At 45.1% G+C, this 27,176-nt stretch overlaps 7 protein-coding genes across 7 annotated transcripts; 3 read left to right on the forward strand and 4 right to left on the reverse strand.

Moving 5' to 3' along the window:
- Window positions 1–432: 432 nt before the first annotated feature.
- Window positions 433–1,227, reverse strand: PFICI_15166 (uncharacterized protein; the record flags this gene model as incomplete). The annotated part of the gene is made up of 1 exon (XM_007843747.1): window positions 433–1,227. One exon carries the CDS (start codon window positions 1,225–1,227, stop codon window positions 433–435), a length of 795 nt encoding a protein of 264 aa, XP_007841938.1.
- A 1,274-nt stretch (window positions 1,228–2,501) lies between these two features.
- PFICI_15167 (uncharacterized protein) lies at window positions 2,502–4,197 on the forward strand (the record flags this gene model as incomplete). The annotated part of the gene is made up of 4 exons (XM_007843748.1): window positions 2,502–2,650; window positions 2,730–3,097; window positions 3,182–3,538; window positions 3,617–4,197. 4 exons carry the CDS (start codon window positions 2,502–2,504, stop codon window positions 4,195–4,197), a joined length of 1,455 nt encoding a protein of 484 aa, XP_007841939.1.
- A 1,109-nt stretch (window positions 4,198–5,306) lies between these two features.
- PFICI_15168 (uncharacterized protein) lies at window positions 5,307–6,581 on the forward strand (the record flags this gene model as incomplete). Its single annotated transcript, XM_007843749.1, has 1 exon — window positions 5,307–6,581. The coding sequence occupies one exon, from the start codon at window positions 5,307–5,309 to the stop codon at window positions 6,579–6,581; it is 1,275 nt and encodes a 424-aa protein (XP_007841940.1).
- Window positions 6,582–8,643: 2,062 nt separating this feature from the next.
- PFICI_15169 (uncharacterized protein) lies at window positions 8,644–10,980 on the reverse strand (the record flags this gene model as incomplete). Its single annotated transcript, XM_007843750.1, has 2 exons — window positions 8,644–10,771; window positions 10,934–10,980. 2 exons carry the CDS (start codon window positions 10,978–10,980, stop codon window positions 8,644–8,646), a joined length of 2,175 nt encoding a protein of 724 aa, XP_007841941.1.
- A 1,318-nt stretch (window positions 10,981–12,298) lies between these two features.
- On the reverse strand, window positions 12,299–14,331 carry PFICI_15170 (uncharacterized protein; the record flags this gene model as incomplete). The annotated part of the gene is made up of 2 exons (XM_007843751.1): window positions 12,299–14,183; window positions 14,261–14,331. 2 exons carry the CDS (start codon window positions 14,329–14,331, stop codon window positions 12,299–12,301), a joined length of 1,956 nt encoding a protein of 651 aa, XP_007841942.1.
- Window positions 14,332–16,721: 2,390 nt separating this feature from the next.
- PFICI_15171 (uncharacterized protein) lies at window positions 16,722–17,663 on the forward strand (the record flags this gene model as incomplete). The annotated part of the gene is made up of 1 exon (XM_007843752.1): window positions 16,722–17,663. The coding sequence occupies one exon, from the start codon at window positions 16,722–16,724 to the stop codon at window positions 17,661–17,663; it is 942 nt and encodes a 313-aa protein (XP_007841943.1).
- Window positions 17,664–20,777: 3,114 nt separating this feature from the next.
- PFICI_15172 (uncharacterized protein) lies at window positions 20,778–21,542 on the reverse strand (the record flags this gene model as incomplete). The annotated part of the gene is made up of 1 exon (XM_007843753.1): window positions 20,778–21,542. One exon carries the CDS (start codon window positions 21,540–21,542, stop codon window positions 20,778–20,780), a length of 765 nt encoding a protein of 254 aa, XP_007841944.1.
- Window positions 21,543–27,176: the final 5,634 nt, after the last annotated feature.

A 27,176-nucleotide genomic window follows, 5' to 3' on the forward strand; every position in this document is an offset into this window, starting at 1 on the left:
CGCTTCCCCAATAGATTTCTTTTCAATTCTTTAAGATATTTCAGTTGCAAAATATGAGCCTCGTGAGCAGTGTGAAGTCTTGTGCTGACTGGGACATGTGTAGCATGGAGGACGGTCTGCTGACATTTGTAGGTATTGGCACATTTTGTTTGACAGCAATTCAGCAGTGACTTTTCGTTCAACGCACCCCAAAGACCGATACCAGAAAGATGACGAGCAGCTTTAGTCGCACTTCTCAACGCCTCGGCCATCGTGCTCTGCTACAAGACCAAGTATATGGCAACCTGAAATGGGACAAAAAGTCTACGAGGAGAGAGAGAGAGACACAAGGGAGATCAAAGCCCATATTTCCACTTATTCCCTTTTGTCTATACGGAATTGGTGGCCACTCACTTTGTTGATTCCCAAAATTTCTTCTATAATCTGATCATGTCAATTATATTTTGTTCTACCATATCTCAATGACCGCTTATGGTCGGGCACTGACAAGAAGTTATCTGCAGTGACTTCTTGGTTTCTATTCGAATTCCAGATCAGCAATCCTGATTCCTTGTCAAAATGCCACGTCTCTGGTGGGTAATTTTCGATACGAAAATTGCACAAGACCAGCTCTGCGTTAATCATGCTACAGTCCTCATTCGCTTCATCGACTTCGAGCTCCAGTTGGTACAGGTGAAACTCGGAGAGCTTGATATCGGACCATGTCAACTCGTCCACAAACTTGCGCCTCGTATCGCCGCCGTCCTCGCCCTTGTCGTCAAATAAAGACTGCCAGTCATCCGACACATCATCGGGACAGTCGCCTTGCTCTGAGCCGTTGGACGACGAGCCATGTGAAAAGTAGTACTCATCTCTGCTCCGCCAGTATAGACGCCTCCAGAACTTGAGCTTGTCCTCGACCATAAGTAGACGCTCCTGGGCTCCCTCGAGCTCTTCCTGGAGCTCTGCAAGGTAGCCGTCGTAATACTCTTTACCTTGATCCTGGGAAAAGGTATATTGACAACGGTCTACGTCCTTGTGCTCACCATATCCATCATCTTCCGACTCCTCGACGCTGTCAACCTCCCAGTCGCACTTCCGTCTAATGTAATTGGTCGTGTCAGACGTCTCGATGGTGGGACCTTCATGGGGGAGGCGACGGCTTGGACTATCATAACCTGCATCCGACATGTATCCTGAATCCCATGATCTCTGCCTTCTCAGAGACGATGTTGCTGGTGTCACCATAGCAGTTTTTGGGCCTCACTTGGTTGATTGATTTTATCGTTAGTAAGTAATATGTGCTCCGACGCAGAAAAGAAAGTAGTAGTAGTAGTAGTGTTTTCCTTTAAGAAAATTAGAATACAGAGGTAAGTGGGGAATAAAAGAAGAGAAGAAGTCAAAATTTCGTTCGCTATGCAAAGGGAAGAGGAAGGTGAAAAGAGCTCTATGTGTACCATTTGGCCAAGAACTACCAGGATGAGTCTGTGGCTACTTATAATCGGCAGAACTTGAACAATGAAATGCATCATGGTAACATGGACAAAGACTTGCAATTACATCCTTTTGTTGGTTGTTGTTTATTTTTAGAAACGTAGTAGTACCCGTTTTCTGATTGTATTTATAGGTAGGTAGGCAACAAAGAAGTGAAGCGGGAGGAGATTCCGAGTCCGGCCCAAACAAGGACAACAATGTGTTGTAGTGCGAGACTCGAATAATTCGACGGCCAATTTGTACCATTAGCTGAGAAGGACGCAGGAGTGGACGATGATACTACAGCGTCGTTTGTTTTTCCATGCCAAGTTGACCAATCTGGGGTCACTCACGTTAGCAATGGCTTTGGTTGATTCTCCCCGGGGGAAGTCGGTCGTTCAGCTCCCTATTTCTACTGTGCACCATGGCCATGACACTCCATCGGGATGGGACATACAGCGACAATCTATCAGCCGCCGTGCACGATCCAAGGTTTGGCCTACAGAGACTTCACAAGACAAAGGCAGCCAAAGTACTGTCTGTGTACATATACCAAGACACTCGTTGTCGGCAGGTGCCGGATCGTCAATGGCAGGGGGGTTGGGAAGCGAGATACCAAATTGGGAATTGCGGAGGCAGGGCAATTGGCACGTGGGCGAGGTGCCATTTTGTCGACGTGCTCCATGCATGTACGTATGTATGTATATACGCTAGATCGTGCATGTATACCAGGCTCAAACTATTGAAATTCCTGACTTTGGGCGATGCGACGATGCCAATGTTGGCTCTCATTGGAGGCATTTCGTCATCCCGCAGACTCAAAGCCAGCGTGGTAATGGACAAGACCTCGGAGTAGGTAGTTGTAGACCGAGCGTAAACACACACACATGCACACACGAAGCCATTGCTATTCGAGTAGTCATGGCCGAGGTGCTGAGAAGTCAATGTAGAATAAAACCAGACCATAACCCGTACCTGGCACACACGATGCCCCCGATTTTTATCGTCATGTCTGTCTTGTTCCTCTTGCACAGTCACACCTCGCGAATATGGCCCTGGGCATCGTCACCACAATTGCGCTGTCTGCCTTAGTAGCGGCCGAGGTGGCTTCGGCGGCCGTGACCTTTGCCGTGCCCAGTCAGGCACTCACGGGTGGTCTCAAATACGCACCGCTTGACCCGGCGCCTGTGGGAATCTCGTACGTGAGGACCGACAGGAGGGAAAAAGGAGAAAACAAAAGATTGGGCGGATTGCTAACCATGCTGCGCGTCATATAGATTTGAATTCTTTGCTTACCCATCATACTTTACCAATGTCACGGCCACGAACCAATGCCTCGCCAACTTCCAGGCACTCACCGGCACGTGGCCTCCGATCCGGATTGGCGGCACCACTCAAGATCGTGCCCTGTACGACTCGACAACGTCCGCCTATGTTGTGTACACGGTTGCGAGCGCGGCCGATGCTCCCGCGTCGCTGACCTTTGGCTCCAGCTTCATGACCCTGGCCAACACTTACAAGGGAAGCGTTGTCCTTGGCCTGAACCGGGGCAAGAACAACATTGACAATACCATAGCAGCAGCGAAAATTGCAGTATCTGCTATGGGCAACCTGCTGGCCATTGAGCTGGGCAACGAACCGGAATGTATGTATGCGCGTGTAGGGGAATCGAGCCTAGAGTAAATAGTAGTTGACTCGACTGTGCCCTGCTGCTGACCCTCTTATCCAGACTATACCAATGACGGCCAGCCTATCGCTTCCGGCGGATGGTCTCCGGCGATAGATGCCGCTTCACAAAATAACTGGGATATACGCGTCGGCTCGGCGGTTAACAAGGCGCCCATCATCCAGGCCGGCAACTCCAATGACTCCCCTCCCACTTGGGGCGCCGCAGAGCTCATTGCTACCGAGAACTCGACAGTCAAACAATATGTCAAGACTTATGCTCATCACAACTATCCGGGTGGCACCGTTACTTCACTCATGAGCCACGCAAACATCGCCAGCAACCTGCATGTGTTTGACGCCGATGTGACTGCCGCCCTCGGACAAGGCAAGCCATATGTCTTTGGAGAGACCAACTCGGGTATGACCACGACCCCCGTAATGATGTTTGAAGCAGCAGCTGTGATGACATGACTAACGAACGTTGCGCCTCGATCAGTCTCGGGCGGCGGCGCTGCTACCGTGTCGCCCACCTTTGGGGCGGCCCTCTGGACGCTCGACTATTCCCTCCGCGCCACGTACAGCAACATTTCTCGCACCTACTTCCACCACGGCACAGTGGGCAACTGTCAGTATTGCTTCTGGGGGCGGTACAGCATGGGCGCGCCTTACTACGGTGCTTATGCAGCGACGGCCTTGCTCGCCAAAGCATCGTACTTGACGGCCCTCGACAATGGCACGACCAATTACGCCGCGTACGTGGCCTATGACTCGAACAAGGCACCGCTACGGGCTTTGCTCTACAACTCGGACTACTATGGTGGCAGTGGCACCCGCACAACCCAGCCCTTTGTGCTGACCGGGCTGACGGCGTCGTCGGTGCGAGCAAAGAGATTGACGGCAACCAGTGCCCTGTCGAGGCAGGATCAGGGACAGATCCCAACCTTTGGTGGTCAGTCCTTCACCGATGGGACCTGCGTGGTGACGGGCTCCGAGACGTACGAGACGGTTGCCGTGTCCAATGGACAAGCATCCTTTACAGTCAGTGCTAGCGAGGCTCTTGTTGTTTACCTCCAGTAGTAGGGAGGCAGCCGTTTGGACCAGCAACCCACCAGGGGTTTATTCGGGCCTGGCTCTCATCTTGGAGAGGCTATGTCATCTGATTCCTTGATGATGGAGATCAGATATGAACGAGTGACATTCGACTTGCAAAGATAGGCAAGAAACGCCCTGCACTGGAGGGATTCCTCATGACCATTATTCTTGCAGAGGAACTGCTTTATATCTCAGCCATAACTCATGAATCAAGGCAGTGTATATGATATATCCACCCAATGTATCAGCAATTACATCCGGCGATTTATTTAATCATCGAGAGGCTATTATCGAGCCTTGCAAGTTGTTTTTTTTTTTTCCTTCTCTCTCATTAGCCATTCGTTTTGGTCAGGGAGATTTCTACTTTCCTTGAATTTGGTGTAAATATATATATATATATCCCCAGACGAGGCACGGGTTGAGAGTCAGTGAAACATATATATATATATATATATATATATAGGTGGGTTCTTGTCTTATCGCATTTATTACTAACTACTGCTGCTACTACGTATCAGTATCTGCCAACTCCCGACGTCGAGAGACTTGATCATCTCTGGGCATGGCCAGGGGAGGGGGGGGAACCCCTGGTAGTGGAAGTCTGGAAGAGGGGCCAGCTGACGATCAGGCCCAGAATCCCCTTGAGCCGAACTGCCAGGGATCAGTGGCTCATTACAGAAGTCTCCGCCGAGTGAACAGCCAGCGACGCGTCCCAGGAGGATGCATCGCGTACCAATTGAATCAATCAGCCAGGGGGTGCCAATTAGAGAAGAAGCCTTGCAGCGTCTGAGCTAAGATGATCAGGACTACTCCCGAATACTCTAGCCCCGGACATCCGATGCATGGCGTTTCCGGGGGATAGAGGAAAGAGAGGGAAGAGGACCCCAAAATGAAAAAAAGTTTCAATACTGAGAGGGTTTTGATCAAGTTGACCCAGGAATAATGACGCCCGTATAACATTTGACCTTGTTTCAATTCTTGTTTTTCCATTTATTTTTACGTTTCTCGTTCCTCGTTCTCGTTATCGTGCACAGTGCTCTCGTTTTTTTCTTTCTTTTTAATTCTTTGATTTTCATTCCGGTGCATTATTGTCAATGGATCTCGATTCTGTAAACGCCCTTGTGGCGGCCCTCGTATCTAATTACCAAGATGGCGTCGAGTTTTACGCAAAGTGGCAGCGCAGGAACTGGCAGGAGAACCACTACGGAGACCGCGCAAAGGGCAAACAGGCAAGCAGTGGCAGTGGTGGCTGTTGCGGCATGAGCGCTTCGTTGAACTTCTCGGCGCATCGAATCAGGGAAGCATTTGACAAGGGCACGAGGATTCTCGGGCAGGACTTTTCAGTCGGCGACGGTATGAGAGATTCTCTGTTGTCCATATATTATTCATCCATCCATTCAACCCACACGCTGCTCCATTCACCCATCCATTCCGAGTTGGATATACCAAGTCTGGGTAAGCCTGGTGCTGACTTGGACCCATTTTACTGCTTAGAAACATGTCGTGCGTCGCTGGCTACCAACTTGAGGCAACTCCAGGCACGTATCAATGTGCTGCGCAGTGCTGCACAGGGGGCTAGCCCGCCTTTGGGACTGTATGCAGTCATCAAGGCCTCCGAGGATGTCCGCGTCTCGGCGATCCGCGCGCTCAACGAGCAGTACCGACGGCAGGCCGCCGGGCGTCCGACTCCAACTGAGCTCTCATTGGGAACCCGCAGATCGCGGGCCACCCTGTCCTTGTCCGAGGATGCGCTTGTGGCACTAGATGCCATGACGACGACGACGACGACGCTGACTGCCCAAGACGGTGGCGGACTCGGTAGCCGCTTGAACAGTCCAAGGCGGTCTCGTTACCTGGCGCTGCCAATGGAAACCATTGTGGACGGCATTGCCACCCCCGTATCTGCCGGTTCGCGGAGATCCGGCCTATTCTCCGAGCCACCATCTCCGCCGCTCACGCCGACGAGGACCGAGGACTGGCAATCGTCTCGTTCGAAGCGGTCCTCGGTCGTCTCGACCCGATCCCGACCCTTGTCCACTGCCGCTCTCGGCCTCTTCTGTCCAGAGGCCATGAGGTATCAGCTTGACCCTGCGAGGCGCGTGACGGGCAGGGCCTGCAAATGCGGTCAGGACCTCTCGGCACAGTCCACCGGCGAGCACTTGCCCATGAATCTCAAGGAAGGCTTCCAAATGACACCTAGATTCGTTGCCAAGTCCCATCACGTCGGCGCTGGATTCGGCTGTGTTCTGTGCATCCCAAACGGCCACGTGGGCACGTTTGAGAGTCTTGCCTCACTTAAAGATCACATTAATACCAGTCACGACAAGTGGCAGATTCTACATGATCGAGACTTGGCGACGGGGTGCTGAGAATTTCCAGAAATCCATCTTCTCAGAGTGGAGAAGATGGCGTCTATCACATTGTTATGTACAACTGGTGACATGGAGGCGGAACACGAGTCTTTGGAATCATGAGTGCGACGTACGGCATGAGTCGTGTTGGTCCATTATGTAAATTCCGCGGGCAATGAAGTAAATGGCCCTGTCGTTCGTGACTGGCTTAATGTTCGACTGTATAAGTATAGGAAGATTCTCCCAGCTGAGCTCCCCACTAAACATCCGGAAAAACATGGATCATCTCTAACAGAGAGCCTGACACCTTTGACTCTCTGGTAATAATATTGTGTGAAGACGCGAGATGTGAGTAAGAAGAAGAGAAGGTCCCCGCACGGTTGGCAGGCTCCCTGCGCAATGAATAGTCAGTGAATAATGGTGGGCGAGACTTTAGATCTCTGCGGGCAATATTGTAAATTCCACATACTCACAAAATCCGTCTCGTTTCGTATTTCTCTCTCTCTCTCTCTCTCTCTTCTATTTATCCCGAGATATCATGTTTGTACGTCACCGTCGTCGGCCCAGCAAGTAATGATCATGGTCAAAATTGCCCGTAATATGCACAACCTGGTAGGATGCAGCCATATTTGTTGGTCGTGACGGTATCATTGGTAACAGATGTACAGCCAACATCTCTACAGGCTACCGTGAGCTCGGTGATTCGGTGTCCGCACTTGTGATGGATAAAAATTTTATGTTTACACATCGGAGGCTGGGAGAGAGCGAGAGCGGGAGCGAGATGGGGTTGAGAGAGGGGTCAGGAGGGAAAATGTGATGGCAATGTAGGTAAATAGATGGCGGATAAACCTAGATCCAAGGGGTCTAGAGCAAGGAAGTTGCAAAGTATAGGGGGGGAAGTAGAAGTTGGACAGCTAAATCAACTGCATCGCATGTTTCACGTTTCATAGTCCTCGTTCGTTCTTTATACATGCATGTGCAAAAGAGGAGGAGGCAGACAAGTTGTCGCCAACTTATCACCCCCGATGGTAGATAGAGGAGGGTTGGCGCCAGAAGTGGGATGCCTGCTAGACTCGCCCCCATGGCATGACTTATCCCATTTTTGGAGGTTTTCTCATGGTTATCGTAAAGAATAAGACCAAAAAAGGGTCAAGTGCTCCGAATGGGTTGTCAAGCTCGGAATGCTGCATGTGAGAGAGACAAACAGACAGACTCAGAGAGAGTCAACGTAGACGAGATCGAATATACGCTTGGGCAATAATGAGGATTGCACGATGACAGTCACGAGCCAGTCGGCACGCAGCGAACCGTCCGTCCGTGTGGGTGGGTGGGTGTTGCTGGCCGAGGCTCTTGTAGATCTATATAAAATGGAGGCAGCTATATGACCAAGTATCTTTTCCATGGACTGAAAGCAAATAAAAGAACGAGCGTGAAGAAGAGAGCTATCATGGACCGTATCCATCTCGATCAGGCCAAGTTCATTCGCTTCAACATGGGATTTCGGCGCTGTTCTGCCCAACTCGATCCTTGCAAACATAAAATTGAGAGAACTAAATGGAATAATTCACTCGAAGGGGTTCGGGGCCAGTATCGGCATTCGAGCGCATTGCCAAGATGGGGTGACGGCGCGGGTGTGATCGCTGGAAGGGGATACTTCTGGAAGTAAGGGGACATTTCTGAAACTCGGACTGTGTGAGGTAGATGAAATATATATATATAAACTTAAAAAAAAATAGGCCCTTGGCTTGAAAGTATTATTATAGCTCGCCCAACGCTATATTGTACAGGGAAACTGGAACAACTCTGCACGGTATCACGCGATCAAACGACCAATCTTGTAGGATAATGGAGTAGATGGGTTGTCACAAGAGGTCATCTCAGCCCCCCTCCTCCTCCATAATTTCCCACACATGTTATACGAAAAGACTTTGGCACTTGACGCCCCGCTTCCCAAGTTATTCTCTTAAAGTTATGCACGGTTATCAATGCAACACTACATACACATTACACTATGTTTGTTGACGAGCTCCCCGTGCTTCCAACCGGGCACAAGCAGGCATGATCCGATTGACTAATGATATTATTCATGCTCTGAGTAATCCCAGCGCGTGTTACATAGCCGGCCCCATTGGTCGGCTGACCATAAAACAACAAAGTGAAGCATAAACATAACCATGCTCAGCCGCCAACCCCATCGCCAGCGGGTGGAGCTCGACCGGTACGGCTGCCGCGGAGGATTCCTTTTGTGACTCCCTATGAGCTCATCCCCGCGTGGCGCCCCGAGGTCCATCGCGGCGAGGCCAATCAGGGCGGTGCTGATCTCGAGACGAGCCGCCAGCGGCCGACAGACCCGAGCCAATGATATCATCTTCACCATGAATGAACTAAAGCGCACCATGAATATAACAGCCTCGTTATTATCATTGTAGAAGTGGCTTAGGCCATGCCAGGCAAGGGCCCTCCTGTGCTGGACATCACCCCAGAAGGTAGACGGGGGCGGCATAAGGAGTGGTGGAGAAGCCCTAGGTGAGTGGTCATTTGCCTCATCGTCGGACCAGACTGAATCTCGGGCTTGTCCATCTTGAGCTCTCGAGAGCACCGTGACGTGTGGATGGCCATGACGGCTGGATTTTGGGTGCTTCTGCAAAGTACCCGCTAGGTCGGCCGGCGCGTGCGTCGACTCGGGAGGTGTCCAGGCAATCTTGTCGCCGTTCACTGATTCGTCCCCCACTCGAAAGCGTTGATGCTTGATGGGCTCTGCCACAGGCGTGCCGGGCACTAAGGGGGAGTCCAAGGAATGCACCCGCCGCTCATGCATGTTGAGTGGCGGGCTGGCCCCCATCGACTCCCGGCGAGGTGTTCCCATGTTGGACTCGTGGTTCATGGCGTCGAGCACGTCGGCCGCTGTTGGCCGATCGGTCGGGTTCAAGGCGAGCATCTGCTTGAGAAGATGGTACAATTTGGCGGGGAGATCGGGCCGCTCCCTTTGCTCGTCCTGAAAGCCCTTCCAATCAGCAATCTCCGCCCTGAGCAAATCAATGTCTTCCAATTCCTCCTGTATCGTGTTGGCATTGGCATACGGCAGCCGGCCAAAGCAGAGAAAGTATAGAATCATTCCGAGGGAGAAGACGTCCGACTTTGTACTAAAATTGCCAAAGCGGCCCGCACCATCCTGTGTTAGGACCTCGGGCGCGCAGTACGAAATGGTGCCAGTCGTGCCCGTGGATTTCCTTACGGCGTTCTCGGGTTGGACCTCACCAAAGTCGCTGATCAGACAGGTAAGCTTACCATGCTCTTGGTGGAGCAGACAGTTACTAGGCTTGAGGTCGCGGTGAATATAATTGGAGCCATGCAGGTAGGCCAGACCAGAGACTATGTCCCGGAATAGAGAATAGATTTCGTCAAAGGTGAGGTGGCGTTGCGAGAAGAGGTCGGGCTTCTCGGCCTGGCCCTTGGATCGCCTGCGCATCTGAGCCTTGAGCTGCTCCTTGGTCTTCTCCTTGGGTTGGTCGCCTACTACATAGCGCAAAAGATCGCCGCCATTGCAGTACTGCTGTAGAATAAAGGCGCAAGCGACACTGGGACCGAAACGAAGCAGCTTGACATCTTCGAGCCAGACATGACGGTAGGATACGAGGTTTGGATGCGACAGTTTGGCAAGAAGTTCGACCTCGACCAGGACCTTTTCGAGCCAGGCGTGGTCGTCACCAACAGGCACGCGCTTGCAGGCAAAGTGGCCGAGATGGCACCCATCGATCTCGTGGCGAACGAGCAGCACAACACCCTTGCCACCGCGGCCCAGCTCGCGCTCCTCGACAAAAAAAGTTCTAAAGTAGTTGGGGCTAAAGGCCTCGCGGGTGATGCGTGGCCCGGGGGCGGGGGCGCTCGAGACAAACTCGGCGTCTTCCCCGACATCGTCGTGAACGGCCGACTCGTCGTAGACGGGCAGGTTGGGTTGGGTCAGCCTCCGGATGGGACTCGAAGGCGGATGCGGCGGTGCTTGGCGCCGAGCAGCACGGAGCATGCGAAAGTAATTTGGATTCATGTAGGACTCATCGTGGGTGGCGGGACTCTCAAAGTGTCGCTCAGGTGAAGATGAGCGGGTCCTCAAGGGCTGGTGACAGGTTGGACACTCGGTCAGAGACAGGCCGCGGATGTCGAGACGTTGCGAGGTAGGATCACGAACGACCAGGGCATTGCGATGGCGCCTGTTAACATGGAAGCAAGATAGTACATGTCAGCCAAGTTGGGAGAGAACTCTTTGTGTCAACTCTTTCGTCGCTGCTTCTCTCTGTGTTCTTCAATGGTGTTCCAGGAAGCACCAAATAGGTCAAAGAGTGCGAATCTCACAAGGGCAGAGAAGGACGTACAGTACAATCTCGCGGCCCTCTCGCGAGGTGTAGGGGATCAATTCCATAATAGTATGAAGTGCTAGCTAAACAAGCTAGCTTGAAAGGTCCCCTTCTGCTCTCGTCATCAAGTTGACGCCTATTGGCTGTCAAGGCAAATAAATGCCTGGGAAGGCGCCAATAATGACGGCGAGGATGCTCATGGAAGGGGACAAAGAGTAGAAAGAAGCCTCTCGGAAGGGAGTGCGTAGTTGCCGCCGCCGTCTTTGTCGTCTCTGTAGGAAGCAGAGTAGTGGTTGATGTAGATTGTATTAGGTAGGTGGTTTGTATTACAGTGGTGACATGTGCGACGGGCAAGCAGCAGGTAGTTTGGTGCCGAGTCAATCAGGATCAGTCTTGTCTGTCGCTGCTGGAAGTTGCATTATTTTTTTGTTTTGATATTTTGTGTTTGTTTGTTTCACTCGTTCCTGTCTCGTTCACGTCTCGCCCCGGGCTGGTCGCAAAAATTGACATAGGTCCGATAGATACAAGAAGTTTAGTTTGAGTTCCTACGTGGGTTGACTGAGAGAGTGACATGAGCTTCAGGACTCCTTCCTTCCTCTGAGTGGGGAAAGACATTCATTGCCTTGGCCTATTGGAAGCACCAGCTCCCCAGTGCCACTAGGTAAGGAATGTACCTTTACAGAAGCGGGGTGGAAAGACGAGGGCTTTTAGTGGGTCAAGGAATGTACTGGTAGAGTCGAGCTGAGCCATGCATGTACCTTCACGTGGGGAAGTCAATAGGCTGCACATGTTTAGTCTGCATCCATGCCCCGTTAGCTGCATGTTGCCCTAACGGCGACACGGCCTAGCCGCCAGCGCCAAAGTACCGGCTGCCTACCAAGAATGTAGGCTCTGAGACTGGTTCCATTCAATCATGTACCACCTGGGGCAGGGCACTGACCCCCACTCAAGTGCTGCTAACCCGAGTTCAACGTTGCGCTTACTGACTGATGGCCCATGGGGTAATAATGAGTATCAATTTTAATGCCACTCAAATCTCTCTCGTCTCCCATCATTAATGTATCCATGCCAAGTCTCTCTGTGTCGGCACTCTGGTAGCGAGCGTGTGAAATTCACTACGTAGTGATAATGATTGAGCCAAGCATTGCACTGCCCCGCGTGATGCGGGTATACTACCAATACGCGATAGAAATGCGGCTATGTACACGGTATTATCATTACTAAAATAAAGTCTCGATGCATCCCCCGTCCATCCTAGGCGAATAGACACAGAGAGTATCATTTACCGCATGGGCAGAGACAGATGATCGCCTTCTCCGTCGGCCCACGAATGATCACTTTGTGGACTATATAGTGCTACAAATACCACGATACGTGGTACTACTACCCGATCCACCTCTCTAGGATATCTCGAACTAAAGCTGCAAGGGACGTTGTGTCAATTTCTACCTTGTCAGATGCCCGCCGGACCGAGCTGAATTCCTGCTGTCCCCGGATCTTATCCTCCGAGAACCATGCTCCATGTAACCCGTACGGGACTCTCTGCGGAAGCTTGACCCTGGCCACCACATCCCTCATGTTCCGGGCGTCAATGATCCAGAGCTCGCTGATTGCATCCTCGAGGCACTCCCCTTGGTCATTGAGTTGCGACTCGTCAAACACGTACGTCAGGAGCCACCCGTCGTCCTCGCTCACTGCGTTGCGACGAGGCACAAACCGCGGCTCCTGTGTGAACCACCCCTCGGGCATCTTGAACATCTTGATCGGATCATCCGGGTCGCTGCTGTGCATGATCTCGTCGATCCCTCGAGTGTCCACGCACCCCTTGATCTGCTGCGGAGGGTGCTCCTCGCCCCGGGCTATCAGTGTCTGCGCATCAATCTTGGCCAGGTAGTCAATCTTGGCCGCCTTGCCCAGAGCCGCCGAGTAATAAGACGATGATCCCGTGCTGCACCCGTAAATGTACCGCGCCGGTCCCATCTCGTGCGCCGCCGACAGAGTCGGAAACTCGAATGGGATCGCCGAGAGTGCCCATTGGTTGCGGATCGTCGGTCTTTCCGTCCCGTCCCGTGTGAGCGGAAGGTTGAAATAATAAAGTCGACATTGCTCCTCCTCGACGTATTCGGGAGGAACTGGCTTGGGCACGGGTGGTGCCAATGCCCCCGCACTGTACACGACAGAGGCCGACGTGAGTCGGCAGGCCAGTAGATGCACCGACGTCTCTGGTAGCGGCTTGGTGCTCGTCGTCTCCCAGCAGTTGGCCGTGTGGAAGATGACGCAGGCATTTGTCTCAAACCATTGCACCTCGTACGGCTCGTACCGGGGAAACACGCCGAATCGCGACCGCTCCGTCGGGTCGTACGAGACTACTGGCTTCCCGCTCAGGCTGTTCATGGGATTGAGCGATAACGGCAGATCCATAATTACCGTGTGCCGCGCAGACACGCCAAAGTCGTGCATCATCTTGGGCGAAGCAACCCCCGGGATGGGCACATTGAACCGCGGGCCAAGCGTCGGCGGCGTCCATTTCCCGGCCGGCTTGCTCGGTGGTATGATGGAGTAGAAGACGTATGGCTTGATAAAGACACCATGGAATGCTATCATTTCCCCCGTCACCGGGTCGACCTTGGGATGGCCTGTCGTCCATTCTTTCATGAAGGCAATGGGCGAATCTCCGCCGAACCCAGCTCGTTGGTCCCGGCTAGGCTCATTCTCTGCCTTTCGCCCATTGTACCAACCTACAGTCTCCAAACTGGGCAATTGAAACCTCATCGGCGGGCCACTCTCGCATGTTGCAAGGGCCCGGCCGTCGTGGTACACCACGCTTGTGTTTGCTACGCTGATCTTCTTGACCCGCCGCCTGGATCCGGGGAGGCTGGAAAGGAGGACTAGTAGAATCGTCCGGATGACTGTCATGATTATGGTAACAAGCGAGCCACTGACCAGTGTAGCAATGCTAGGCAGTAGCGGTCTCTTGAGGTTTTCGTTGCCTTGAGCATTGAGATGCACATCTGTGAGAATATATTGATTCACAAATCGTGGGATGACGTCGGATCCCTTCTCACCACCCCTACTGAACAGAACACCGCTGAGCATGCCGTCTCCATCGAACCAGTGCGCATCTCTACCAAGGTCCTCGTTGGTTGTTGGGTTCCCGCCGTTGCGAACATACTGTCCTCCAGCCAGCTCCATTGGGATCACGCCAGTAAACGCACAAGGCGTGAGAGGTCGAGTGCGCTGGATTGGGGCAAAGTTGCCCGACAGATATCTGTGGTCGAAAATGAGGACACTAACCAATACACGATGGCTGGAAAGCACTCGTTTTGGCATCGAGTTAGGACTTACGGGTGAGAACCGCGCACTTGGGACGGTTCGTCGTTCCTAGACGCAACCGTCCGCAACAGTGATTCCGACATGATGACCAGACTCCTCAACAGCCAGCTCTCATTGCCAACAGATTTCCCTTGTGATCACAACGAGAGAGTGAGAATGCGACTGGCTGCATCCACCACGTCTTTGCACTGGTCAATGTATAGACTGTTACAATGCCCAATGTCGTAGATTGGAGGGAATCGTCCAGTCCAAGGGGGGAAGAAAAGATACCAAGTAACACAATGAATGTAATGGGTATATACTTAAGGTATCTCGTGAAAGCTTGACTCGGGTTGCATCGCATGTAACACTGCCAAAGCTGGGGTGCAGTGACGCCTTGGATGGAGCTCCAATGCGTGGTTGGCTTTATGACGGCATCGATTGGGGGAGGGGAATGGAGGGGGTAGCCTGTCCTACCTGTATCTGCAAGCCTATCCCAGTGTTACTACAGAACAACAAACAAGGGAAGGGGGGGTTTTACAGAATCCGGATACTGCTGGACATCAATCATGGTCTTGTTTACGTACATTGAATAATTCATTCAAACTAACCTTAGGCCGGTTTGGCGGAAAGCACGTACTATGGTTTTTTTAAGGGATGTTTTTACTCCGATGGGGCCCGTGATGAACCGAATACTACTACTATGCATAGAGAAATGTCGGCTCCCACGGAACGAACCAACATGCTGCTGCTACCCTAACCTAGGTAGGTAATGAGCTACTACTGAGCAATGATCATCGCCAATCGTGAATATGCGGGTATAAGCCGTCTTATTTCAAACCTAGGCCTAGGCCTATCTCTGAAGAGGAGGTAAGGAGGAGGCTGGACAGTGGGAAAATGCCAAGGTAAAGGTTGGTGGATTTGCTTGCTGCAATGTCGGAAGAAACCACAGACTTGCCTGACGGCAAGTGCCGGCATTATAAGCTGGTGACATGTATTTAGTGTTCATTCCACCGCAGCACAATGCAGCTTAATTGACATGGTGTAGTATTGTTACATGAGTTGATTGAATATACATACAGTCAAGCAGATGGTTTCTGTTATGGCCTGTTAAATTGCATAGCAGCAGTCAGCAATGGTAAATCCGTGCTGCTTGCTATATTGTTCTCTCCGTTCCATGTCTCATTCACTCATTCATCAATACTAAATTGACCACAAGTGGGGAGGAAAGAAGCGGAAAATCACGAGTAGTAGACAGAAATATTTAGATTTGCACGTTTTCCCTGTGCTTGCTGGCTGCCCGTCCAATGAGGAGGGGTCAATGCACAGGAAAAGGCAGTCTATGATAGATGATATCATGACCTTGGGAAGGCCTTTGCACCAATGGGTTGACAGGGTGCCGCTACTGCAAGTACTAGTGGTGATTCATTAAGCTCGAACCGATGCAACTGCATTTCAGAAGAAGAAGAAAAGTCAAGTTTAGTCCAGCATGTTGCTGCTAAAGCTACCATCGTAGGTCGGTAGTAGTCCATGTCTGCAAGGTGCTCGGAGCTCTGCTCTCCTCACCTCACATCATCTCACCTCCCCACGGGTCAATCATGGACTGCAGTTGGATGGTAATCAAGAGCCGGCATCAAACTAATGCAACCAAACGTGACCTGGCCTCGCATGTGTACATACATTGTTCTCATTGCTTCCTTCCACGACCCTCCGAAGCTGCCGTTCGCCATGGTGGTGGTTGCGTCCAGGGATGGATGACACTGAGCCCGTCCTTGACTATGCATATCCTTTCCATATACCGTAGAACTATCGTGACTTCCTGCCAACACTCATAGCTCCGGCTGTTACTGCCTAGGTACGCTACCACTCCATTTTGCCCTTTGAGTACAGCCAACAGAGTAACGCTTCACCATCGGCAGGCTTGCATGGCTCAAAAGCTTGTTTGTCGATCTAGGGCGGTCCAGTCGATCACGTACCATCCATGTTGTTGTCGACTAATTTACAACCGGCAATGAATGTTTATATTTTTTGGGGGGTCTCGTCAGCCAGCCAGCCATCCATCCATCCCATCCCTTCCATACCACCCAATATCATGGCGCGTGCGAGAGAGCTCAGACCTCGAAGCTCACACAAACGTGCGCGGAGCCCTCGGCTCCCAAGAAAAAGTGAGTAAGAACTTTGTACCGCTTATGCATGCTCGAGGACAGTGACGACACTATTGCACCTGTTGGGGAGAACGTTAGGCACCGTCGGCTATAGCTAGGTAGGTAGGAAAATGAAGTCATCGTTTCTAAAACGTCAATGTGCCCGCTCGGGGAGTATTCAAATACCCTCGACTCAACCTAATTTCTCATGGCCTTGATGAGTTCGAAGCCATTACTGTGAGCACTATTCAATTCAGGTGTCATATACCACTGCTACGACTATTCCCTATACCACGTCGACATTCCTCAGAAAGCTCTCACCAATCTGGGACAGCCCTCGCATAACCAAGATGCCTGGCAACGAGGCCGTTCAAATCAATAACGTGGTTGGCCAGCAGGCCAACCTGGCTATCACCAACCACGGATCAGATTGGTATTATACCGTCTGTGCTGTCATGGGCGTCTCGACGCTTGCCTTTATGGGATTGGCACTCAGAAAGCCTCAGGGCCATCGGTTGTTCCACTACATCACTGCTGGCATCACAGCTATTGCGTGCATAGCCTACTTTGCCATGGGTTCCAATCTTGGCCAGGTGCCCATTCAAGCCGAATTTGTGCGACCACGCTCTCACTGGGTCGGTTCCGCAGGCACTCGCGAGATCTTCTATGCCCGCTACATTGACTGGGTTATCACTACGCCTCTTCTGCTACTGGACCTGCTTTTGACGGCTGGTTTACCCACTCCAACCATTCTCATCACCATCTTTGCCGACGAGATCATGATTGTCTGTGGCCTCATCGGCGCTCTCACTCGCACCTCGTACAAGTGGGGTTTCTGGACTTTTGGCATGGCTGCTTTCTTTTACGTCGTTTACAATCTGCTGGGAACTGGTCGGTCGCACGCCAGTGCTCTCGGTGGTGCACCCAAGAAGACCTACATGCTCTGCGGTGTCATGCTCACCTTCCTCTGGTTCCTGTACCCCATTGCCTGGGGCCTGAGCGAGGGAGGTAACGTCATTCATCCCGATTCCGAGGCTATCTTTTACGGTATTTTGGACATCTTTGCCAAGCCGGTCTACGGTGCTCTCCTTATCTGGGGCCACCGCAATATCAACCCCTCTCAGCTCGGTCTTCACATCCGTGACCCCGGCCAGACCAGTGAGAAGTATCACAACAATGGTCTTCACAATGGCCATGGTGTGACTGGACCTGACCGTGCCGTTGGTACCAATGGCACTCACACCACCGGGGCGAGTGCTGCCGGTGCTGGTGCTCCTACCGCCACAGTCTAGGAGACGACAGTCGCAACTCAAAGAGACTGATTCGCACTCGAGACTACTGGAAGCTGATTCATGCGGAGGGCGGACAAGTCGGGGTTTTGAGAACGAAGCGAGGACGTTGACATAACGTAGGCTTCAAGTCAGCTCTGAGTTATATGACGTGTTGTGGAGAGGTGCCGATACTGTTTCGTATGTTGTATGGTTGGAAATACCCACGGTCTTTCTTAGTTAATCACAAGGTCGGCTGCGTCTTTGTAATGGGGATACTTGGCTAACTACTTGACCAACTTAATATAATGTGATAATTAAAAACGAAATTCAATTCTCAATGGGATCCTCTATCATTGGCTACGTCAATTTTCGTAAGCTGTTCACACAAGATAACCCTTTTATCAATGTAGCAACTTTGCCTAGCTGCTCCTTCATACGAGTAAGTATAGTGACTATAAGTTGTACTGCTTTGATAAAGTAGTTCTGACTGACACGAGGAATGCGAGTGGGCAAACTCATGAGCCCATCCGTGTCACCGCTACTCTCAATGTACAAGGCGTGATTTGTGTTTTATATATTGCACATGGCAATGCAAATAACAATATATATTTAGCAAGCTCCTTCATCACTAGAAAGAAAACAAACTTCAACCACAGAATTAGCATGGCAGACGACACATTAGGGATTAGGCATCGCTAGTTTTAGCCACGACGTGTGCCAAGTGCAGCCATTTACGTTCTGTCGATTTCACACGGGGCTTGGGTCGGTACAAGCATCGAAGTCATGGCCTCGTGTGCTCACTACATGTCTGTGTCTGTGTGTAAACTTATATAGGCTTTTGTCACAAAGGAATCTACTGATTGAGCGGCAACTTTGGTATTACTCTGCATGTCGTCGTCAAGTCAGTGTACACTCAGAATGACATGGCTAGTCACGTGAAGTTCTAATTACCACGTCTACTTGTGTGCGTTTGCTAATGCTTGCGTCAATTTGCATGGTGTCCTCTCTGCCCATGGCCAACCAGCTTTCCAGCGGCTAAATGTGCTATCATAACCCCGGATTGATTTGATGGTGGTCAGCCCGACGTCGGTTATCATCAAGATGGTGACTAGAAACACCATATCGGCGATGACTACTCATTCAACACTCCATGATTAGGTACAGGCACAGACACTGAATGAGTTGAAAGACTAATACTGTTGTTCGTTAGCCGAGTCCATCTTGATGACAACTACGGTGTGTGATCTCGAGGCGCCTCACCTCGAACATGAAACAAAAATTGAAAAGAGCAAATGGATATCGATCCGCACTATTACACTGTGCATGAGCTTACCTTTGTCCTCCATAAAAGTCTGGTGCTCATTCTAAAATTTGGCTTAATAAATCGGCAAACTGCGCTACTCACTTAGACGCAGAAATATAAACATAGATGACAAATCGAAGCACGTGGTGAAAGCCAGGGCCCTGATCGAGGCAGACACGTCGGCCCTGTATGTTTTGGTTTTGAATAGCCAATTCTGTGGTATACCATCCGACGCCTCGAAAACTACAATGAAGATGGGTCGTATAGCCACGAAGTATTTTCATATAAGAGCTGTCTTGTATCAAGTATTAGTCACGGGTAAAGAATTAGATATTCCACCGGCGGTCGCTAATACAGGTGGGTATATATATGAAAGACATGCAGGGCCGACTCATGAATAAGTAGAGACTAATGATATTATTGATCGGTACCTGCTAAGTTGCATTTATCTAAATGATGTTTTGTGATAGCAAATTCGATATCACTTAAAGGAGAACCGGAAAGTCGGCTGTCATAACGACCAAACTTAGAAAATATTATTTTATGTATCGTGAGAGTAACCCGTTCATTATTTATTATATTTTCATGGCACGTTCAATGATCTATGTCATGGATTGAAATTGGCCGTAAGACTTACTCTTTGAATATGGGCACTTGTACGTACAGCTATCACCGAGCTCACATTCCAAGTAATTAAATTATAGGTTTTTTGTTGCACTACAACATAGAGTGAGTGATTACGGGCCAAGTCGTTTGAGACAGTCTCATTCTGCGATTTCGCTACGATGTTTCCTTGGTCCAATATGCGTTGATAATCAGCTTGGCACATCCGAAAACTGCAAGCTGCAGCAGGAGGAGACAATGTTGCTGTATGTTTGTCACATGTCGACTGATCCAATGTTCCGCCGTCTATGCTGTTCTTGCTCTTATCTGTTCTTTGGAGCCGTATTTCCGCAGCAACTCATTCTGCCGTCTCTTGTGACGTGATTCTCTGCAACGGAACAGCGATCAGCGCTTGCCAAGATCTTTTTAGCAAACCTTATGATTTGGAAGCCCAGGCCCTTTCAGCGGCTGGAAGTCTTGGCGCTGGCCTACAACTCCGTTTAACCCGACGAGATATGGGATGTTTTGTTTCTTTTTGGTTGGGGCGGTTCGGGCCAGAGCCTACTCCTGGCCTATACTGGCGGATGCAACTACTGAGGCTGAGTTGATACTTCCAGAGCCTGAGACAAATATTAGACACACATTTGGTAGCAGCCAATCTGACAAGTCTCAACGGGGGAATTAAACAATAAAGAGATAGGTCATGAGCTCAAAGTATCTGGAAGTGGTTGGAGCCAAGCAACGACCAAGATTGGCGTCAGGGTGATTCTCCTCCCTCTTGGCCATTGTCCTCGGTCCAATGACTTGACCCATGCATGCTGCTTGTCTCGCTTACGATAGGTCCCACTTCACAAATCATATTTTCTTTTCCGCCTCATATCGTGAGAACTCGCGTGTATTATCCCTTCTTCCGTTATCAATTTCGTGTATACTATTCTCGTGGGCTACGGGCTAGAACACACTGGGTACCCACATAAAGAAAACGCCATGTTTCCTTCTCTCTTCCTTTTTTTTTTTTTTTATAAAAAATTGCCTAGCGCAATAGATTATCCGAATCCACAGAGAGGAAATGGGATCATCATCAATAACCATGATCCAGGGCTTACAAACACATGCAAGCAAGCCTTGGGGTTGTCGTCAAGGAGAGACTATAGAAAGGCATCAAGAACAGCAAAGGGTAGGCAGGCACTTCGCAACGGCCTAATCTGCATTGCGTAATCCGCCCAAAGTTATTCAAACTGTCCTCTGCAGGCCCCAGGGACTGCATAGCTTGAGTGGACATCGGTAAAGAATGACGACGGGTCATTTTCGATTTGGTCAACCGTGAAGCCGTAGCCAGTGTCAAACCCATCTGCGTCCTTGATACCGGTAGTAAACGGTCCAGTGGCACAGCCGACACTGATTCTCTTTCCAAGAGGCTGGAGAGGGTCGAATGGCACAGGGTTTGGGAAGGCAATGCGCGGCGGGCCGTTCTCACCCCTCTGTGCCTCGTGGATGTGGGTGGCCGTCTTGGCGGGCGATTGGTACTCGCCTTGGAAGCCGGTGAGTACAATGTTCCAGCAGATGGTGTTGGTAGATGAGATGAGACCGTAGTTGAACACGCCACGAGCCCCAGCAAGGCCGCCGCTGGGGTTCCCATCGGTCCCAATGACCTCCTGGGGCCAGGCTGCAATACTGTAGGTCGAGGTGAAGGCGGCGTCGGCACTCTGCCACTGGCCCCAGCCCTTGTATGGCCAATTGACTTTATTCCAGTTGATCTTGAAGTATGGAATCTGGCTCCAGTCAACACTCGACCAATCGACCTTGCTATAGTCGAACGTCTTCCAGTTGACTCCACCCCAGTTGAAGGCACCCCAGGGGCCATGTCCATGACCACCACCAAACCCTCCAAAGCCGCCAAAGCCGTGGCCGAAGAACCCAGGGCCAAACGCTGGGGCTGCCATGACATTGGAAGCCAAGACAGCTGCCGCGGGGAGGACGATAGATGCCTTCATAGTTGATGCGTAATTGGAAAGGATGGATGTATTTCAACAAGACTGGATGGATTATGGTGATCCTCGAGTTGGTCCCTGTAGGTTTGAAGTTATTATAGACGAGACCAGGAGCTGGGGGACATATTTATATTCAGACATGGCAAGTAACTTGCTCCCCCAAGTCTTAGTTTCACCTCCGGACCACCTTTGGCGGCACGCAGGCGCGGTAAGGAAAGAGAAGTATAAGAAGCGGCATGGCGACACACGACTTGCTTATTTGCCAGCAGGCCAAGGCATCTAGACCTGATATACCTCTAGGACGGCAGCATTGATCCTTTTATATAATAGACATATGTGTCATAAGTTACAACTAACTTGTAACGATGGTGCCCTCCAGGACCACGTTACTGGCTGTCACCACCATATAACTGGTCCGTACGTACGTAGCTTAGTCCGTCAGCTTTCAACTTTGACATTAATCCCCCGTATTCTGCCGCACCTCACTTATATAGTCATTTTTTTCGCTAATATATCGCTATTTATTAAATTATATTGCTTTATATTAATATTCGATATAGCTTATTCCTCCCCGCTTAAAATAAAGCTTTACGGATTTAAATTATTTTAAATATTTATTAATAAATTTAAAATCGTTATATAATTTTAAAATTTAAAAGGCTATATATAATTAATATAAAGACTTTTTAAAATTTAGCCGAAGCTATTTAAATGAATATATTATACGTAAAATTAAAATATTACATTATTAAAAATATTAATTATAAATTAAATATAACGATTATATTACGGGTAGAGTTAAAAAATAATAACCGTTAAATTAACCGCATTACGATTATTTTAGCCGTATAAAATTCAGATTTAAATTTAAAATAACCGTAATTATTAAGGTTGGCATTTAATTAACTACGAATTACGCGTAATTAATAAATAGCCCGAGTAAAATTACCGTAATTAATTAGCAATTTAAATAAAATTTCGGTAATTAATTAGACTTTTAAATAAAATTAAATTACCGTAATTTATTTAATAACTATATTAATTAACTAATTACGATCTAATTAAATTAAGTTAAATTAAATAAGCGTTTAATTAATTTTATCAAATAAATTTACATAAAGGAAATAAAGGAGATAAAAGAATAAAAGGAAATAAAAAAGATTATTAATTTACCTCTTTTAATAAATCGTCCGGCTATAAAAATTTCTATATTTCCTTTGCATTTCTTAAACCTTAATCTTTTAATAAAAATAATTATCTACTTATTTCCGGGGTGAGTTTATTTCGTGATTTAAAAATAATATAATTTAACGTAGAAAAAACCCGTTTTAACGACGCTGAAGAAGCTGGAATACCTAAGTATCGCCGGGCTAATATAGCTAAAACCGGATATTTAAACTGGTTATTCTTTTAGTAAAGTAACGGATTATGCTATTAAATAAATTAGTAAATATAATAATTTAAAAAAAATTAACTTACGTTATATAAAGCCAACGGTTCGTTAAAATAAGCTTCACACTCGTTATTTAAAACAACGGTAAATCGATTTAAAAAGAAACTCTCTTCATCCGAATTATCTTATAATTAGTCTTCGTCAAGGTTGTGAAACAATTAACTAGCAGTTAAACTGGGCCCAGTTCCAGTTAATTTAAGTTAGTTCGACTGCTAATTATAATTAGCCTAATTAGCTTACCTTATAATTAGAACTAATTTAAGTTTTCTAAATTGCTAATTATAACTAATTAAGCAGTTATTTATATTAATTTTAAATAGAATAACTTAAACTAAACTGGAATAAATAAACTAGTTAACTAGGTATATAAAATAACTTATTAATAAGGTTGAAATTATTAAGTTGAGTTTTAAGTTTGAGTTTGAGTAAAACTCAATGATTTAGTTAAACTGCTAATTGTAATTAAATTAATTAAATTAAGTTAATAATTTAATTAATTTATTAACTTAAAGAATTATTAATTCTACTTGAAGAAAAATAAAATTAAATAATTTATAACTTTACTTAAATAAAAAGAAAATTAATAAGTAAAATGCTAATTTTACTTTTATTTTGTCTTATTTATTTATTTTTTGATCGTAATTTCTTTTTTTAAAAACCTTTTATTAAATTTATTTAATTTGAAAAAATAAAATTAATCTTTAAAAAAATCGGAAAAATAAACAAAAACAGGTATTTTATTTAAATTTAAATTAATTTAATTCCTTTTAAAAATTAATTTCTTTATTTATTTATTAATTTAAATTAAACAATTTAAAGTTATTAAATTAATAATTAAGCTCAATCAAATTAACTCAAACTCAATTAATTTAGTTAATAGCTCAAGTAAAACTTAATAATTTAATTAATAGCTTAAGTAAAACTCATTGAGTTATTAAAAATTAAAACTCAAACTCAGGGTTGGAAAGCAGTTAACTGCTAATTAACTGCAATGCAGTTAATTTAACTGCACGATTTTTAGACTGCAACTTAACTAATTGCAGTTAGTTAAAATTCGGACTGCAACTGCAAAAAATTAAGTTAATTACAAACTAACTGCACACTGCAGTTTGCAGTTAAGTTAATTAACTATTAACTGCGATAACAAAATTATTATTATTTAATTAAATAAAATAAATTTATTAATTCTTTTAAAACCTTTAAATTAAGCGTTAATTATTATATTTAAAAAGGTTAAAAAATTGTTAAAATAATAATAATTCGATTTTTAATTAATTATTTAATTTTCATATTATAATAACTGCAATTAACTGCGCAGTTAACTTAAATTAATAAAACCCGGACTTAAACTAATAATTAACTATATACAGTTAGCAAAAATCCGGACTACAATTGCACTAACTTAGATTAAATTAAACTGCACTAATTAACTGCAAACTACGTTTCCAACCCTGCTCAAACTCATTAATTTAGTTAATAAATTGAGTAAAACTCAACTCAATTAAGTTAACTCAAACTCAAACTTAAAACTCAACTCAATAATTTCAACCCTATGAATAACTTAAAAAATTCTATTTAAAGTCTTAACTAAATCAATTAAGTTTAAGTTAACTCACTTAAGTTTAGTTAATAACTCAATAACTTAAAAAACAGGGTTGGTATTTAGTTAACTAATAGTTAACTAACGTTAGTTAACTAAAAACTACATTTAGTTTAGTTATTAGTTAACTAACGTTAGTTTTTAAAAATGCTAACTAAAACTAAATTAATTTAGTTAGCAGCTTGACTAAAACTAAAGATTTTAGTTAGTAAAGTGATTAAAACTAAATTAAACTAAATGATTTAGTTTTTAGTTTTAGTTAACTAAATAACTAAAGATTTAATATTAATATTAATTTAATTAATTTATTAATTATAATAAAAATAATTAGCAAAATTAAATAATTAAAGCTTCCTTTAATTATTTACGTTATTAATTTTATTATATCTTTTTATATTAAATAATTATAACGTTTTTAAAAAATCTTTAGTTAACTAAAGAATTAACTAAAACTAAATTGATTTAGTTAGAATGCTAACTAAAACTAAATTGATTTAGTTAAGGTGTTAACTAAAACTAAAGTGATTTAGTTAGCAGCCTGATTAAAACTACGTTAGTTTAGTTAATGGCTTAAGTAAAACTAAGTAGTTTAGTTAACTAAAAACTAAAACTAAAAACTAAAACTAATCATACCAACCCTGTTAAAAATAATTAATTTTAATTAAAAATAATAAATTTAATTACGTTTAAAAGCTTTATTAAATACATTAAAATTCCATAAATAAATTATATATTTTCTTTTATTTTTACCATTTTTATTTATAATAAAATTTATTTTCCAATATTAGGAAATTTTAATCAAAAATTAAATAAAAATTATTGATAATTAAAAAGTAATATTAAAAATAAAAGAAAAATAAATAAAATAAAAGAATACCGGTATTTTAATTCGTTAAATTTATTTTATTTTATTACGCTCTTTTTTTATAATATTATAATTAAAATTAATTAAAATTAATTTAATTTTAAATTAGTGAGTTAGTTAAGTTATTAACTCAACTCAATTAATTTAGTTATAATTAGCACCCTAACTAAATCAATTGAGTTTGAGTTAGCACTTTTAATAACTCAATTGAGTTTAGTTATTAACTAAATCAATTGAGTTTTAAGTTAACTTAATTGAGTTAACTGCCAGTTAACTCAATTGCAACCCTGAATAAAACAAAAATTCCCAACGGTAACTTTATTCTTTTATTTATTTATTTATTTATTTATTTGCTTACTAATTTATTAATTAGATTCTTATATCCGTTAGAATTCGACGTATAATATGATTAATACGGTTTTTGAATTAAAAAAACCGTTAATTTATATTTATCGAAATACGGAATATGCGGATTTGTAACAAATCTTTTTTTCGAAAGCCGATTGGTTTTTATTAACCCAATTATAACGAATTTTAAAGATTTTTGTTAAACCAAGTATTAAATTATAAGGTGAATTTTATACTATCTTATCAACGTCTTTATTATACGTTTATACCTTTTATCCAAAATTAAAGGTTATTTACGACGAATATAAAGAAATAATAAAAAAGAAACCGGAGTTAATAAATAAATTATTCTATTTTATTATTTTAACTTTTATTTTATTATTTTAACGTTTATTATATTATTTTAATTTATATCGTATTATTTTATCTTTATTTAAATAATAATATTAACTTTTATTTAGAAACCGTTATTAGAAAGTCTTAACCAGGCTATTGGAGCTGGTGCAAGAAAATTGGATTATTATTTTCCGAAAAAAGTAACGGCCGGTAATATCGAAAATTTCGGACCTTATTTATTAGCTGTTATTTTAGATCTTCGAATTAAATTAACTCATTTTTAACGGAGTTATAAATTACACTTTTATAAAGGGGTTTTAAAGCATATCACTACTTTTTTTAAAGAAACCTATAAAGCGTAAGTTATTTTATTACTTTATTTCATTTTTTTTATTTTATGCCTTTTATTTTATCTATTTTATTAAATAAATTTAATAATTAACTAATAAATTATTAGAATTAAGAATAAACAAAAAGGTAAAATCGAAACCCAATCTATTAACGAAGACTAATTATAAAATAATTCGGATAAAGAAAGTTTCTTTTTAAATCGATCTACGGTCGTTTTAAATAACGAATACGAAACTTATCTTAACGAACCGTTGGCTTTATATAACGTAAGTTATTTTTTATTTTTTAATTTAAAATAATTAGTTATAAAGTTATTAATTAATTTATTTTATAGGACGATCCGTTATTTTACTGGAAAAATAATCAATTTAAATATCCGGTTTTAGCTATATTAGCCCGGCAATTTTTAGGAATTCCAGCTTCTTTAGCGGCTTTAGAACGGGTTTTTTCTACGTTAAGTTATATTATTTCTAAAGCACGAAATAATTTAACTCCAGAAACTATTAAACAGTTAACTTTATTAAAAAGTTGGTGGTTAAAAAATGCAAAGGAAATATAGGAATTTTTACAAGGGGGCGATTTACCTAAAGAAAAAGAAGATAATTAGTTTTATCTCTTTTCTTTTATTTCTTTTATTTCTTTTATTTCCTTTATTTCTTTTATTTCTTTTATTTCTCTTATTTC

Source organism: Pestalotiopsis fici (assembly GCF_000516985.1).
Source record: "Pestalotiopsis fici W106-1 unplaced genomic scaffold PFICI_Scf_15, whole genome shotgun sequence".
In the NCBI taxonomy this organism is placed as follows: Eukaryota; Fungi; Ascomycota; class Sordariomycetes; order Amphisphaeriales; family Sporocadaceae; genus Pestalotiopsis; species Pestalotiopsis fici.